The 17,043-nt window shown below is 51.3% G+C and overlaps 5 protein-coding genes across 5 annotated transcripts; 2 read left to right on the top strand and 3 right to left on the bottom strand.

Moving 5' to 3' along the window:
- Window positions 1-1,702: 1,702 nt before the first annotated feature.
- On the top strand, window positions 1,703-3,170 carry L3040_006397 (uncharacterized protein; the record flags this gene model as incomplete). Its single annotated transcript, XM_007289186.1, has 3 exons — window positions 1,703-1,847; window positions 1,975-2,099; window positions 2,181-3,170. 3 exons carry the CDS (start codon window positions 1,703-1,705, stop codon window positions 3,168-3,170), a joined length of 1,260 nt encoding a protein of 419 aa, XP_007289248.1.
- A 2,653-nt stretch (window positions 3,171-5,823) lies between these two features.
- Window positions 5,824-6,981, bottom strand: L3040_006396 (uncharacterized protein; the record flags this gene model as incomplete). Its single annotated transcript, XM_007289184.1, has 1 exon — window positions 5,824-6,981. The coding sequence occupies one exon, from the start codon at window positions 6,979-6,981 to the stop codon at window positions 5,824-5,826; it is 1,158 nt and encodes a 385-aa protein (XP_007289246.1).
- Window positions 6,982-7,816: 835 nt separating this feature from the next.
- On the bottom strand, window positions 7,817-9,584 carry L3040_006395 (uncharacterized protein; the record flags this gene model as incomplete). The annotated part of the gene is made up of 2 exons (XM_007289183.2): window positions 7,817-9,096; window positions 9,158-9,584. 2 exons carry the CDS (start codon window positions 9,582-9,584, stop codon window positions 7,817-7,819), a joined length of 1,707 nt encoding a protein of 568 aa, XP_007289245.2.
- A 427-nt stretch (window positions 9,585-10,011) lies between these two features.
- Window positions 10,012-11,284, bottom strand: L3040_006394 (uncharacterized protein; the record flags this gene model as incomplete). The annotated part of the gene is made up of 6 exons (XM_066154094.1): window positions 10,012-10,154; window positions 10,210-10,283; window positions 10,671-10,770; window positions 10,816-10,896; window positions 11,142-11,184; window positions 11,273-11,284. The coding sequence occupies 6 exons, from the start codon at window positions 11,282-11,284 to the stop codon at window positions 10,012-10,014; spliced, it is 453 nt and encodes a 150-aa protein (XP_066011080.1).
- A 3,767-nt stretch (window positions 11,285-15,051) lies between these two features.
- Window positions 15,052-17,043, top strand: L3040_006393 (uncharacterized protein; the record flags this gene model as incomplete). Its single annotated transcript, XM_007289182.1, has 1 exon — window positions 15,052-17,043. One exon carries the CDS (start codon window positions 15,052-15,054, stop codon window positions 17,041-17,043), a length of 1,992 nt encoding a protein of 663 aa, XP_007289244.1.

Genomic DNA, 17,043 nt, shown 5'->3' with positions numbered 1-17,043 from the left:
GCTTGAAGTGAGATCTAGCGGCAGATACATCCGCATTTGAGGCAAGACGAGCGGTCATCTTAAAAGGCACGAGATATTACAGGTTGAAGGAAATTAATGGGCGGACGATAAGATAAGAGCGCGGATGATATGCAACAACATTCGCGTATAGTTATCTTCCCCCCCCCCCCCACTTTTTCTTTCTTTCTGATTTTTCTATGTCTCCTTGCGAAGGGAAACCTTACGGGGTACTATACGAGGGCGTGCTAAACGGATAAAGTTTCTCCCTTTGGTAAATCTGCTGTCGGTAATTCTTTACTGTCAACTCATTCATACTCGGTCAATATATTGGTTCGAGGCGCGAGGGTTGACTTCTTCAACAGATCCTACTTCTCATTCAAGAATTTGAATTTATTCATAAGCCGGGCTTTCCACATCTCTAATGATAACGAAAGCCTTCGAAAGAGCGTTCTACAAACACACCGGCTCTATTTAAGGGCTACGAACGCGAGCCTTCTTAGCTCTACGACGAAAGAGAACGATGTTTGTACTATACGGATCGAGGCCGCTCGTAGGGCCACACGTATTCGACAGTTGTCGAGAGAAAACTCGACGCACATCACTATGAATTGCTTTTAGGGGGTTTACAGGTGTCCAGCTATTTGACGAGAGGTTTTCCCCAACGTGGTTTTTACTCTCGATTAGATAGTACTTTGTATATAATTCCTCTACTTAGCACGTCGCCGTACCCCATGGGAGGTCCCCAGGGTCCAAGCATTGCGTTTTGGATACCCGCCCGACGTTAATAAATACAACAACAACAACAATAATGATAACGAAAAAAGCTCTACCAGAAAGGGTCCATCCAGCCCCGCCACACCCTACCTATCATCTTGAGCAAACTCCAAAGCTACTACGTATAAAGATCCTTTTAAAAAAGCTTAAACCTTAAGTAATTCGAATCCCACTATCTAACAACGTTCTACATTTAGCAGCCGGCATTTTTTTTCCTCGATACTGCTGCAGAAACCCTTACTTCTTGGCCCTTGGTTGTTCCAATCATCTGCGCTTCTATTTTACCTTCCACAATCGATTACTGTAAACAACGCTGCGACTCCCTGCCTCTCTTCCTCCCCCTTTTCCTCCTTCCCATTCCAAAGCCGCTAGCCCTCCGCCCTCTATACAGCCAGCGTCACATCTAGCTCGAGTACCTAAAAAGCAGGTAGGGAAGGGGTCATTTCAGCAATCCTCTCTCTCCAACCTTCTTTTACCCAAAAAAAAAAAAACGGCCATTAATTAGACCCTTTTCTTTAAAAAAATCAATACCTACCTACTTTTCTCTAATCTATTCGAAAACAGCTTAGCTAAGCTAATAAACTGTCTTATCGAAAAAGACGAGGACCGTCCCGTAGCCGTTCTACGGATAGCGTCGTGAGGTATTATCTAAAGCGGTAGGTCGTGTGTCTCGGCCGCTAGCGGCTCGATTACCACCGCTTCCCAGGAAGTTTAATGTCACTCTCAATGGGTCATCTTCGGGGTGGGGTAAGGGGGGCAGAATAATTACATACCAGTTCCGTGCGACATATATAATCCTCGGTATCGTATCCCGCACCACAAAGGTTTCTCCTTGGCAGATCCGATTCTTCAAAGTCTACGGACTTCACATCCCTCAACTCGCGCTCCCATGAAAGTAAGAAAGAAGATCTAGGCACTGTTCGCAACGATGGCCAAACGCAACAGACCAGCGCCAGGAGCTCCCTTCTTCACACCTGTCCAGGACCCGCCGGTAGGCACCGCTCTCAGTCCCAACCCGCCGACGCTCTTCTCGCCTTTGAAGATCAGAGATGTGACGTTCCAGAATAGAATTTGTGCGTGCCTTATCGACCTATCTATCTATCTTCTGCTTCTATTCCGAAGCATCTTCAAGCTCCCCCCTTACTTACTTACCCTTCCCTCTCTCTACCCCGATTGATAGCCATGCTTACAACCACCAAGGGGTCGCCCCAATGTGCATGTACTCAGCCTCCAACGGACACCTCACAGACTTCCACCTCGCCCACCTCTCCGCCTTCGCCTTCCGCGGCGCCTCCCTCACCATCATCGAAGCCACAGCCGTCCTAGTCAGTAGCCAGCCAAGCCCCCTCCCAAAGACCGCAAGCCGTACACGTTCCCTCGCTAACCTTTCCTCCTCCTCCCGATAGCCCAACGGCCGCATCTCCCCCGAAGACGCCGGCCTCTGGCAAGACTCCCAAATCGCCCCCATCCAACGCATCGCCGCCTTCGTCCACTCCCAGAACCAAAAGCTCGGCCTGCAACTCGCGCACGCCGGCCGCAAAGCCAGCACGCTCGCCCCCTGGCTGCTCGCGCGCGGCGAGAAGGCCCTCGCGGCGACCGATCAAAACGGCTGGCCCACCGACGTGGTCGGGCCCAGCGCCATCGGCTGGGGCGACGGGTACGCGACGCCGCGCGCGATGAGCGTGCGCGACGTGCAGGACGTGGTGGACGGCTTCCGGGAGGGGGCGCGGCGGGCGGTCGAGGCGGGCGTGGACGTCCTCGAGATCCACGCCGCGCACGGGTACCTGCTCTGCTCGTTTCTGAGCCCGATCTCGAACCGGCGGACGGATGCGTACGGCGGCAGTTTCGAGAATCGGGCGAGGCTGCTGCTGGAGGTGGTGCAGGCGGTGCGGGGGGCCATCCCGCGGGGGATGCCGCTGCTGGTACGGGTTAGTGCGACGGAGTGGATGGAGGGGAAGACGGGGGAGAGTTGGGATGTGGAGTCGACGATTCGGTTGGCGAAGATCCTGCCGGCGCTGGGGGTTGACCTGTTGGATGTGAGCTCGGGTGGGAACTGCGAGCGGCAGACGGTCGAGGTGTTCAATGACTACCAGGTCGGGCTTGCGGCTAGGATTCGAAAGGAGCTTCACGGAGCGGGTATCACGGATCTGCTGATTGGTGCTGTGGGCATGATTACCGAGGCTGAAGTTGCGAAGAGCATTCTGGAGAAGAGCGAAGATACCATTGAGATTACGGACGAGAATGGCGGGTTGGCAAAGGCGGATGTCGTGTTGGTCGGGCGACAATTCCTGAGAGAGCCGGAGTGGGTGTTGCGGGTTGCTCATCGACTGGGTCTCAAAGTGCAATGGCCACAACAGTATCAGAGGGGACAGTTTCTGAAGGGGAGCAAGATCTAGTGCTCAATAGAAGTAACGCGTCCAGTATCAGAGAGGACGGTTTGAAGAGGAGCAAGATCTAGTCCTCAAGAGAAGGAACGCGTCCCCATCCCTTCTCCGTCGATTCCACGTTCAGCAAAAATCCACTGCATTTCCTTGTTTGGTGATACACCCCGGACCCTCTCTAGAGAGCTTCCACCCGTTCAACTCCTCTGCATCCCAGAATCAAGCCAGACCCACGCCAAACCCAACCGCCGCCTCACTCACACCACCTCACTCACAACTCCCCCTTCCTCTCCTTCCCCCCATCCCCCTTCCCCCCACCCCCCGCAACCCAGCCCCAAACGCGGCCCAGAGCGCCCACCACCGGGCCGGCTAGTCAACTCGCAGCCGCTCCCTTGGGCGGGTACTCCTTGCCGTCCACCTTGACCTTGGGCTCGCACTGTATCATCTCACCTCGTGAGTACATCTCACATACGTATATGACGAGAGGGAGGAAAGGGGGAGGAAAGGGGGAGGAAAGGGGGAGGGACATACAGTACACCGCTCCGCCGCAGGAATGGCGTCCATGACGGACGGGATGTGGCTGCCGCAGCCCCACCAGGTTGCCTTTTCTAAGGTACGCATTGGAGTGTTAGTAGATTGGTACCTGTGTGTATGTGTGTATATATATATCTACCTTTGTAGACATGAAATGAATAGAAGAGATATGGGTATGAGAGATGAGAGGGGAGAGATGGGAGGAGAGATGGGATGGGCATACGGCAGGTGGTGCACGTTGCTTTCATGCACATGGTTGCTGTTTCTGCTGCTCTTCCTTGCCTGTTTGCCCCGTCTGTCGTTTGCTTCTGGGGGCGGCGAGTGTTTGTTCTGGTAGTGTTGGTGTTTGGCGATGGCGCTGGTATTATCGTTGGTACTCTCGTCGTTATCGTCCTCGTTATCCTTATCCTTATCCTCGTTATCCTTTCCGCCTCGCACAAGCAAGCCAAAGTAGCAGTAGTAGAAGAAGAAGAAGAAGAAGCAGAGGACTCAAAGAAAAGAAAAGGAAAGGGAAAGGGAAAGGGAAAGGGAAAGGGAAAGCAAGAGGAGGGAGCTCTAAATACCGGTAGGAGAGCAGACGTGCACAATGTCGCCGAGCACGCAGTAGGCGAAAGTGGGAAAGTGAATGGATGGATGAATGGATGCCCCACCTGACCTGACCTGACCTGACCTGACCTGATTCGATCTACGTGCTACTTTCTACGTGCTATTTTCTACTTTCTGAGGAAGGAAGGTTTGGGGAAGGAGGGGGGGGGGGAGGCGGGGTGATACCGATACCGATACCGATAGGTAGGTTTGCAGGCGGGCGGGCGGGCGGGCGGGCAGTCGGTACCTACTACTACATGAGTAAGTAAGTTAAGCGAGGTCACCGAGTCGGCGATTAGGACCGTACTACCGGTACCTACTGTACCACTGTACTGTACCTAGGTATTACCGGTCGGTACCTACCGGTACCTACCTACCTATCTACGCACGCACGCACGGATCGCAACGGACTATGTCTCATACAAACCCCTTCCTTCTTCTTTCTTCTTCTCTTTTTTTTAACGGGGTTTTTCGCGACTTGACCTGTCCTGTTCTGTCCTTCAAGAGAGAGATTGTGCTCCCTTTGCTCCCTTTGAATGAGACGATGAACGGATAGAAAAATGCGAAAAACCAGACAGAAAACCGAAGACCGAAAAACGACCCCTAGCTTACTCAGCGCACAGCTCTCCATACCGATACCAGCACGGTACCTACCTTAGCGCCCGTCATCACAAGTACCGGTACCGGTAGGCAAGCCTCTATCTATCTATCTATCTATTTATCTATCCATCTATCCATTTATCTATCTACTGTACGGGAGTTCCTCTCCACCTACCTAGGTAATTACGTACACGCTCGCTCGCTCGCTCGCTATTTCGCAAACGAGTGAGAGGAAGGAATGGTTGAATCGCGATGCTGAAGGTGGGATTGCTGGCTGCTGTTTGCTTGTGAGATGTTGGGACGTTGAGAAGTTGCTCTATGTATGTATATGTGTATGTATGTAGGTATGTATGTATGTGTATATGTATGTATAAGTATGTACAAGTATGTATGTATGAGTATGTATCCCTCCATCTATCGAACAACATGGAAAATGCAGGTAGTGTGTTTTCGTTTACTTTCTCGTATCCCATTACCTCGAGCTGCTGCAATGCGTGTGTGCCTGTTTCTGCCTTATGGCCTCATGACGGTTTAGTCGATCCCGATCCGTTTCTCTCCAAAAGGATCTTTCACCTCCCCTGACCTCCCCCCGCGCCCTCCTCCTGCTTGTTAACAAACTCGCTGGATCACCCTTCATCCCACCTACTCATTCAAATACCCGCTGATGATAACACGAACTTATACCGAACTGTGTAATATCACCTCACTTCACCCACTTCACCCACTTCCCTCACTTCTTCACTTCACAACAAGCAGCTCTTAGCTCCTCACGAGCAACCTTTCTTGGTTTTTGATCCCCCCCCCCCCCCCCCCCCGGTATTCGTTTCTCAAAAACATCATCATCTTGCCCAATACCCTGGGTCCGACAGTCTCGACGCGTCGGGATGCGCCAATCACGTCAACTACCATCAGACGGTCCAAAATTCCCAGACAGCAAGCCGCGACCGCTTCAAAGCCCCGAGTGGGTGGCGGCCCAGTCGTCAGGAAGCATCAGCTTCGGGGGCAGCTCATACTGCCCGTGGCAACTACCAGGAGCGGTACAGCCCTCGAGGTTGCATCTGCCATAGAGGCGACAATAGCACTCGTCGGCACGAGGACACGCCTGGGAGTTCAGCTGCTCGAGACTGACGACGCCAGCAGCAACGTCGGAGTCGCTCTGCGTGATGAACAAGATGTGCCAGACGTACGACAAGATCCGGCCGGCAATCCTGTCGTCCGCTGGCGCGGCGTTCTTGTTGTAGTTGCTGTTGTTGTTGTTGTTGCCGGAGCGGCTCCCGTCGAGCAGCCACTGCCGGAGGGCCACGTACTCGGCGCGGGAATGCCTACGGATGCTCTGCTTGGAAACAACAAACTGGGCACAGCATTGGGAGCGGACGGTCCGGGTTCGGCCCAGGTATACATCGAGTGCGGCAGCGGCAGCTGGGCCCTGGCCACCACCGAAGATGGCCGTCAGCCCAACGGGCAAGAGGGAGTCGGACACGGCTCGATAGTCCCAGGGCGAGAGATAGGCCTGCGAGGAGGTCTCCAAGCTCCCCTGCGGCGGTGAAGACGCAGGACAGGTACTGAGGCTCCAGTCGCAGCGCAGATTGTGATAGCCCGAGACGGCCAGCGCATTCGTGACGTTGAGCCGCGAGAGGAGAGAATGGTTGTCGTAGTCAGGGGCATCGTTGTGCCACGCCCAGCGCGCTCCGTGGACGAACACCGCGCCGGCGTCGGGGATCTGATCGTAGTTATCGATGAGGAACGTCAAGTACCCCATGGCCTCGTGGCCTCGGTTCTCGGGGACTTGCAGGTGCGCGGAGGTTTGGTCCCGCGGCGCATCGGCTGTGTAGACACAGCGGTGGTAGAGGTCGGAGAGACCATCCGACCATTTGATGTCGCCATCGGAGCTCACCCGCGACACGACCAGAGCAGGCTTGGAGGTGGTCGCCAGGCCGAGACAGATACCGCGCGCCTCGGGGAGCTCGGTGGCCGTCGTCTGGTACCGGACCCTGTCCCATGCGAATTTCTTGCCGCGTGCCTCTGGCCGGTTCAGAACTAAAATGAGAAGCAGAGCACCAAAGAAGAGCGCGAAGTGTACCACAGCTTTTCGTGTCTTGCGCTTCATGGTCGGCTGGCTGTCATCTCCGATCGAATCGATGCCCGCCTTTTTCTTATCAATTACCTCGCCTTCCCTACAGCACTACTATAGTACAGTAGGCCGTGCTCGAGCCACATATACGAGGGCATTTGAACGGTCAGCTGACCGTCTTGGAACGCTCTCCAAGGTGTTAGCAGAGCTAGGTATTAGATCACTCAACAATCGTTATTTCAGATCAAATAGATTCTCTATTTACACAATTCACATCATCCCCATCGAAGCTAAGATGGAATGAATCCTTTTCATCGATGAAATCGTCGTTTAGAAAAGCTCGTCTTTTCGTTAAAGGACCACCCCCCAAGCTGTCCCAGGGTCATCCTTGGAAGCTTATATCGATAAGCATATTATTAAGCATAGTAATAAGCTTATACGGTAGCTTATCTTCTTTTGGTACACCTTCTTCCTTTACCCCTCCCCTCTCTCGTGCGAAGGTATCGAATGTAATCGCCGCTTCCCAGATCCTATGTGCAGAATTCCATATACAAAATTCCATACCCAGATTCCGATCCGAGGATGACTAGAGATAGCGAATCTTATCTGTAAACAGCCTACCAGTCCCGTCTTATTCTATCCTATCCTGTCCCAGTGTTTCTCGCAGGCCAAAAACGCCTACCCTTTCTTCCATCCGGAGAGCGTGGTAGCCACCCGCCAGGTACCGAGCCTCATTCTGAATTTGCCAGCCCTTTTCTCCCTCTTTTCTTTTCCCCATTTGTTCGCTTGACCAATCGCCAATTCCTTGTCGCCAATATTCAAAGCCACAAAAGATAACCCTCAAAGCAACATAATCTCCCCCCAGAAAGTCTCAAGGCCACAAGCTCCCCCTGACGCGTCTCCCCTCCCCCACAGGCCCAAACACAACACTGAGCCGATCCTTAAAACACGTCTCCCCCTCCTTCGCCTCCTTCACCACCCCGCCGTTGCCCTTCTCCTTCTCGCTCAACTCCGCTTTTCCCTCTTCTTCTTGCCTCTTGCCCTTTCCATTTCTTTTGGCTTTTTGGTGGGAAAGCCTAGCTTCACTAGCGAAACCGTCGTGGGGGAGAGGCAGGAAGGACCCCCTGCTTGGAGGCGAGAGATAGTGGTGCGAAGAGTGCAAAGAGCGCGGCGAGATATGAGTAAAAGGACCATCGACGGAGCGCTGCGCGATGTTCACCCAGCCCTTCTTGCCCGATGCAACGACGTGCCGGCGCATCGCAACGCCCCAGCTAAAGCTGCTCTCCCACGTCCCGCCAAACACCGAGCTCCTCAGCAGAACCTCGTAATCGACAAGCAGCGCCTGGTCCCAGCTTAAACCTCCCAGCGCCGCCCACTCTTCTTCATACCCGGGTTTTGCAGCCCCGTCGTCGGTACCGCTGCCGAGAAGGGAAGTTTTGGTCGCCACGCTAATGTTGAATCCCGCCGCTTTCTCGGTGAAGGTCACGAGATCACCCGGGAAGGTGGATGTCATGTAGATGAGGTGCAGGTGGGACACCTGGGCGTGCGAGATGTAGTTTGTTTCCTGCATCGAGTACGGTGTCCACCCTGCCGCTAGCGCATCCTGTCCGGTGCGGAGGTGTGCGCCGTACCATAGTTTCTTCTCTATACCGGAAGCTCCGCCGGCTTTCATTTCCAAGGTGTACTTTTCGTTCATGGCGAAAATGACGCTAGCGGCGAGTTTGCGCACATCGGGACGGAAGCGAAGAAGGCGTCCAAACTGCGCGACGAAGTGCGGGTCATCGTAGGTGAGAGGAAATTCTAGGAGTGGAGGGCTCACTGAGACGAGGACGGGTTTGATGGCGGAGGGAGGTTCGGGGTGGGTGGCATTGAGAAAGGCGCGGAAGGAAGAGGACCAGTTGCCTGGTGCGGAGAGGATGAAGCCGCCCAGGAGGGGGCCGGTGAGTGAGGAGGGGACGAGCGGGATGGGTACCGCGGTTGAGGGCGCGTTGTAGAGGTCGTTTTGAGAGCCGATGAGGGAGATTTGAGGGCAGGATGTGGTGAGCAGGTCCGTGAAGTGCGGGAGGTCAAAATAGTGGGTGAGGGGCACTGATGCTCCGTCTGGAGACGCGGTGGTGCGGAGGAGGATCTCGGGGGTTATGAGAGAGGTAGCTATTTTCTTCTGTTAGCCAATAAATATCTGATATCCGATGGAAGGAAGGTTAGTGCAGACCTCCCGCTTCAATAGCATATCTCACACAATTCAGCAGCACATTCCTCACATTCGCAATACCCCCCTCGAACGGCTCGCACTTGAAGATCAACCCTGGCGTCCAGGACCTGCTTGCACACAACTCTACTAGAGTCTTGTTGTCGAAGGCTCCATCTATCTCGTTCTCGTCCGCGAGTAGGGCGGATACGAAGGTGGCTTTGGCGGATGAGGAGGAAGGGGAGCTAGAGAGGGGGTTGCTGATGGTTGGGAGAGACGGGAGAGACGGGAGAGACGGGAGAGATGGGAGAGATGGAAGGGAGGTGGTGATTTCGGTAAAGTGGGTGGAAGAGGAAGAGGAGCTGAAGAGGTAGGTGGCTGTTAGGAGGAGGGAGATGGAGGCGAGGGAGATTTTGAGGATGAAGATGTGGTGTGGGTTGAGAGAAGGCATCTTGCCTTGACTCGAGGGGAAAATAATTGATTACAATCAGTGTGAATTGCGAAGAATTGAATACTGAGCGGAGAAGGAAAAGACACAGAGAGAGAGGGAGAGAGAGAAAGAGAAGACGGAGGAAAGTAACACATTCCGAAGAGTGAAGCCATCCCTTGCGTCGCAAGATGAGGTTCACGATGGGATGTTACAGTGACACTATTGATAGAGTGGCTGAAGGATGATGGGTGGCACGCTGGATGGAACCTGTCGAATGGAAATAGGGATAGATGGTTTTTACCCCTGAATCCGATCCGGGGCAGTCAGCTTCACTTAAGCTTAAGATAAAAGATGCACCCTTTCCACAGTTTTCCCACACTTGTAGAGACTCGTCAAAATTCCAAGCAATGACTTGTTTAAAGTCCACGAATACTTCGAAAGCTGGACGTCAAGAGGGAGAGGCCGGTCGGATATCGCAAAACTCGCAAAATGCCATTTGCCCTCGCTTGCCGCGCTTGCCGAGGTGACGCCGGCCGGTGCTGAGGCAATGGAGCAGCAGGAGAAAGGTAGTATCCTGAATAGGCATCTGGCCTACCTTTATCAGTAACAGAGGTTCCTCTATTTGTTGGGCGAGATCCAATTTTACCTAAACCTCCCGAGGCCCTTTTCTCTCTTCCGATCCAAGCCGGGGGTGGATTACCAGAAAGGCGCTCCACACGGCTGCGATGACTTGCCGATTCTCCTCTTCTTGGCTGCTGCATGCATGCATTAATCTGCCCGTTTGTAGGTGTACCTGACCGGTACCTGCGAACCAGCTCGCTCCGTAGCCGCCAGTTGGAGTGCGTGCAGGCATTTCCGTCTCTATCTCCATGTACAAACCTCGTCTTCCCCTATCCTGACATACCTATCCAGTTCTGTCGACTCGCCCGCTCCACCGCTCCGCGCCAGCCCATACCAACAGAGACACAGATCAACGTACCTCTCCATACAGCAACCCCCCAAGTATTTATCCTCCTCTCCTGTCCCCGCCCAGCTGCAAGTACCAGGAACACACCAGGGATGCAAGACGCAGACACAGCGCGTACGTAGTACAGTAGTACTACGTACGTGCGTGCCCACTGCCCTGCCCCAAACGGCACGCACTCCACGCTCAGACGTGCTATGCTGTGATTTGTAGCCTTCAACCCTTGTACCTCGATTCCTCGAGCTGGGCGAGGCTTGCATTGCATGTCCGGAGTAGTATCTTACCCACCTAGCGATACGAGCTCGAAGGGCCTGCCAGGGCACGCATGCATGCTTCTTGTTTGTAAGGGAGGTTTCCCGAACGTTCTGTCTGTGTACTCTGTATGTGCGTTGAGCCGGGAAATCTGCAGAGGAGAGAGACGTGGTAGAACCGGCCGCGAGATGGACGCGTGAATGGGGAAGGGTACCGGTAGGTGTTTCATTTGCAGCGGTCGAGGGCGGGAGCGGGTGGGAGGAGGGGGGATGTGAAATGTGAGTTGTGAGATGGAACGAACGAACGAACGAACGAACGGGTGTGATGGCCGTTGGAGAAGTTGTGAATCGTGATGCACTCACTCAGTTCGGTTCGTCCCAGGGTCTGGATCAGCTGATGTTCCCACTGCCCAAAGGTTAACATGATTATTTCCGAGGGATCTCCTTTTTTGCGTGCCGCTGCGTATCACTCGCAGAGTGGTACCGTACCGTACCTCATCAGGCATGTCAAATCACACGCACACATGAAAGTTGTATATAGACCGATATACATATGTATGGTATACCGTATCCTCTGGTTTAAATGAGACCTTGGCAAGCCGTGCGTGGTGGAGACGGGCACCGGCGACAAGTGACCGATTGGCAGGAATTGATGACTCAGAAATGCCAAGTATCAAAATCTATAGCATTTGAGCCGCCAAAATGAATAGAATTGCATTGCTATTACATCTTGATATGCCAACATGTCTTTGCCCACCTTTGAAATTCCACCGAAACCGCCAGAACCACCAGATCTACTCTCAGCAAATACCTCTTTTAGCTCTCAAGCTAGTTCTAGTTCTATAAGAAGCGTTAAAAGCGTTTTAAAAAGAAAATGGAGCAACGATAAGCTTGTTCCTAAAGTAGCACGAATGGGAAAGAAATCTATGACAATAGATAAGCTACAAACTCATATCGGACCAAATATACACGTATATTCAGACGGGATCGAGCCTGAAGAAGATGAAAACGCTGGTCCAGCTCCAAAAATAAGGCCAATAATAAAGAAGCTTAATCCGACTCGAGAAGAAAAGCTAGTAGTAATTAAGTTCTTTTTAAAATACAGGTATATATTTCTATTTTAAAAAAAAAAGATAATAATAATTAATTTTTTAAAATATAGATATAGATATTATAATCTTAATAAAGAACAAATAGAATGGAAAAAACCGACGAAAGAGCAACTTAAAATACAATTCCCTCAATACGGAGAATCTATTATGATGAAATGGTGCACTTTAAACGGCGCACAAAAGATTTTAGCTGCTCCGAAAGGCTCTCGAAGAGTTTCTGAATATTGGACGCCGTATTGGCCAGAAATAGAAGAAAAACTTCTTAACGAATTCCTCGAAAAAAGATCGACGAATATTGTTATAAAACAATGGTGGTTTAGAGAGCAAGCTACTAGACTTTTCACTGAAATATACCTTGATTATGCATCAGTATTTCTTTTTTCAAGTGGCTGGTTTCAAGGTTTTTTAAAAAAAATAATTACTTTACGTTGTATTACAAAAATCGTACGTATATTTATTATTTTTTAATATAATCAATTATTAATATTAATAAAAATAGGCTCAAAAATTACCTGTCGATACGGAAAGATACGTATTAAATTTTCTTCGCCGTATTCGTAAGGTTTCGCAACCATCGATTTCTAACGAATACGAGCCTCGATTATTAAATAAATTCAAACCTTCTATGTGTTTAAATTTCGACGAAACTCCGATTCCATTTGAATATTTAGATGGTCGCACTTATAATATAAAAGGTGCATATACCGTAGGAGGTAAATCAGACCGAAGTAGATGGAATAAACGCTAAGCTACTCTTATTTTATATATATTCGCAGACGGTATCGGACGATTAAAACCGAAATTAATTTTCCACGGAAAAGAATCCGAATTAGGAGGAGAGATTGAAAAATCAGAAGGAATACAATATAATCTTGGAGTTACTATCGAATTCAACAAATCAGCATATAATAACGAAAAGTTATTATTAAAATGGATCGAAGAAGAGCTAGTCCTTTAAACAGCAGTTACTAAAGACAATCCTTTATTAGTTGCTTTAGATTGTGCTGCTTTTCATAAAACGACAGAAATCAAAAAGCTTTTTCGAAAAAATAATATCGAAATAGCGATGATACCTCCGGGGATGACGGGAATTTGCTAGCTTCTCGATACTCATATCAACAAAACTTTTAAAAATCACCTTCGAGAGCTTACCGATAAATATATTTGGCAATAGGAAGCAAATAAACCAACCGATACCAAATGGACTGTTAGTGATAAGAGAATTATGCTTACTTACGTGGTCGCGCAAGCTTGGGATCGTATTTGCAATACAAACGACCTCGTTATTAAATCTTTTCGCGATACCGGTATATATTTAGCCGCCGACGGCAGCGAAGATCACCTTTTAAATATTAAAAATCTACCTGATTTAATAATAGGAGATTGGAATATTCGAGATAAAGCGATAGAAGGATACGAATATCGCGTAATCGACGATACTCAAGATAACGATTGGAATATAGATTCCGAATGGGTAGAATGCGACGAATACGAGCGATTGCGGAGAAAAGATCTAATAGATCTAATAAAAGAACGCAATATTCGAGGCTTTTCTACAAAGAAAAACTCCGAATTAATCGATATGCTAAGATCGTTTGATAAAGCTCGTAAAGAGAGCGAAAACGATACTAAAGTTGAGGAAAAAAGGGTAGCACAAGAGCAAAATTTGCTTATAAAAAAGCACGAAGCAATTGCAAAAGAAATCGTATACGTAGACGAAGATGGAACCGAATATGGAAATTGGTCGAAAGTAATGGAAAGTATAGATTTAACTGCAATTGATATTTAATTATATCTATTAAAATAAATTTATATTAAAATAAATTTAAAAAAGGATCGAAAATATTAAAATTCGCTTGATTCTGACCTTTACCAACTTTTCGACGTTGAATACTGTCAGCTGAGTAATCCATTTTTCTCGCTTCTCTACTTGGCTGACTCCACCCCGCACGGCTTGCCAAGGTCTCATTTAAACCAGAGGATACGGTAGTATGTAATATAGTATATAATATATACATATAATGATATACAAATCTAATAGAAGTATACACATCTAATAAGTATATACGTAGTACCCTCGTCGCATCGCCTGTGGCTGTGCCTCCACTCACCGCTCGCTCGCATGGTGATTTGCGGGCCCCAGCACTTCAAAGCTTCTCGTCGTCGCCTTTTCTGATTCGCCGAGCTCCGTCGTCGGTCCAAGCTATCGACCTTATCGCCTTTCCTTCCCCCCCCCCAGAGCAGCCTGAGCAGCCAGGTCTCCCACGTCACACCTTCTCTCGCTCACCACCACCCACTCTCTTCCTCTCACCTACTGGTACCGTACACCATACCAACCAAAATACCCTCTCACCAACACCAACTTACGCTCTTTTCCTACTTGCACCCTTCAACTAATTGACCGACCGACCCACCGATTCTCCATATTCGAACGCTCTCGCCCCTTCTTCACACCTTCAACTTGCAATTTCACTCATCGCCCCCATTCCAGTCAACAACCCCCCCCCCCGGCGCTTTCGTGACGGGAACGGGAAAACCCTGCGACCACGGGAAAGTCGATCAATTCCAAGACATCCATCCAGGCGCATCGCCCTGCCCTCACCGTTTTCCTCTCCGTGGCGCGAGAATACTGGCCGGCCCCTACAAACGTGTCTTGCTGCCTGCCCGCCTGCCCGCCTCCCCGCCTGCCCGCCTGTAATCGATCGAGCGCATTCACCTTTGCCCCGTCGCAACCCAACTCCGACTTCACTCTCTGCGACCGAGCCACTTCCATTCGAATTCACCCCCTCGCCCAGTCGCAGATGCAGAGCTCGTGAGCATCGTACATTCCTGGACATATCGGAGCACTGGTAGGAGGAGTCACGAATCTGCAGTTCACTTTCATAAGTGAGCAGCCGAAGTCGCGACTTTGCTTACTTGCGAACCCGACTTCCTTTGTTCTCGCTCCCCTCTTCAACACCAACAACACCCTCCTCCGCCTTGCTTCTTCGGCCGTCCCTTCGATCTATCTTCAATTCGGGCGTACCCTTTTCTCTGTACCTGCTTGCGAAAGCGTTTGCTGCTTTTGTACCCACCACCGGTCCCTTGCCTCCCTCGCCACGCTTTCTTCCACACATTCCAGCGCGTCGACTACCAAACGGCCGCACCGACAAATAACAACCATGTTTTCAAACGGGTCGCACACCCTGCCTCGTGGTTTCCGTTATCAGGAGCCCAAGACTCCCGAAATTCCTTTCTCAGAACCTTGCCAACCTCCTCCTCCTCCTCCTCCTCGACAACGTCTGAAGGTGCGAAGAAGCAATGCTACGTCGTTACTGAACGTTTCCACTCAACAATTTCTCGCCTCAGTTGCTGCCGAAGACATGCCAGTTCCAACTATCGAAATCGCCGATCGAGATGATCTGGGTATGCCAGATCGAGAGCAGTTGTCGATTGACACCTCTGCCCTGCTCCCACCCTCCTGCGGGCCAGCCCCAAAGACACCAGTCCCAATGCTCTCCTTGGAGACTGCTCAGCGCCGACCAGACTGGAGCATGTCCGCCTCGCCCGCAGACGAGTACGCGAGACCGTCATCATCTCTCTCTGACACTTCATACTACAGCGACGACTCGTTCTACAGTGGAAGTCGAGCCTCTCGCCCCTCAGACGATGGCAACTGCACCTCGCCAGAGCCTGATATCTCGGACCCTTTCACCTTTCCCGTCCCCAAGCGCAAAATCAAGGCTGCGATCCAAGAAGACACATTCCAGGCACCAACCAGCACGCTCAACCACAAGATTCGAAGCAAAGCTCGGTCGGACGCCCCTTGGAGCAAGGATCAAAGCGCTCATCTCTGGACGACCTACATGCTTTACCTGCAAGATCCAACCGTCACACCTTTCCGTATCAGTGCAGGTGCTGTCCCACCAGAGGGCGTCTGTCACCGGGTGGCGAGAGAAGCCAGACGAAGCTGGAAGGGTCAGAAAGTCTCGTCAACTGTTCCTGTCATTCACAGACAGTCTCGAATGATATCTTCTTCCGCATTGGCGGACAGCGATAGTCCAACTCCTACTGTGGAGAGTCCCAAGGTCTATGGGGCATGGCCACACGCCAGTGCGGCTACCCGCCACCATTTAAGAGAGATGTGTCGCAAGACCAACGACATGGCCGTCTCTCGATACCGACACCATCAATCGCCAGTCCCGACTCCTTTCACCCGGGTCCCAGGCCGATCGAGAACCTGTGCGCCTCCCCGTCCTTCGCCTTTCGGTGCTCACCTCGACTCTTCTTTCCGCACCAAGGAAATCGCTCTGTCGCTGACTACCAGCACGGCCGAGTCAATGCAACCCGATGGACCGTTAGCCCAGCTCGCTGCCGAGCCGGTCAATATCCGAAGATTGTTTGTCCCTCATGAAGAAATCAAACTATCAAGTTCTGCCGCCTCACGTGCCACCCTCGGGCAATCGAAAGTTCGCCGACTCGCCTCGCCCTTTGTTGCGCGGACGTATGGTCCTTCGTCCTCAAAGACTGTGGACTCTTGTGCATCTCGTCCCGAGCCACCTCGCACCCAGTCCGATACTTCTGGATCCCTCGGATCGCCTCTTCATTTGAACCAACCTCGCTCCCTGAACGGAACTCAGAAGCGACGAGCGCAACATGACCTCGAGGACGAGCTGAGCCCCATTGTGCGGCCATCCATCTTGAACGAGCAGTTGTTTGGCTTGCCTTTGGATAACAGCCGCCGAGTACGCAGTCGAGGTTTCTCTCTGGGCAACGAGGCTCTGCGATACCGTGAGTCTGGATTCTTGCACAGATCGCCACCATTTCGCTTCCCTGGGATTGCCAATGCCGAGTCCTTGAACCCTCAGCCAAGTGATCCTACTTCGACTGCAGAACCCGCGAAGCTTCTCTCATGCGCCGAAATTGGTCCGCAGCTCGGCTCTCCCTTTTCTGAGTCCGGCCCAAGCAACACTTTTCCCCGCCGTCTCTTCCAAGATAGCTCGGCTACGATCAAACGGCCCGCCTTCGCAACCATGCACCAAACCCGCCACAGCATCGAGTCTTTTGATTTCGGTAGCGGTACCGGTCCAAGTCTGCAGAGCCGTCTTGAAACTCTCGATACCAAGCTCAAGGAGATTCGGGAGCGCGAGGCAGCTGCTAAGCATCTACGATGA

The sequence above is a fragment of the Drepanopeziza brunnea genome (genome assembly GCF_022702325.1).
Source record: "Drepanopeziza brunnea f. sp. 'multigermtubi' strain 214-2 chromosome Unknown ctg11, whole genome shotgun sequence".
NCBI lineage: Eukaryota > Fungi > Ascomycota > Leotiomycetes > Helotiales > Drepanopezizaceae > Drepanopeziza > Drepanopeziza brunnea.
This window is presented reverse-complemented; position numbering and strand designations above follow the sequence as displayed.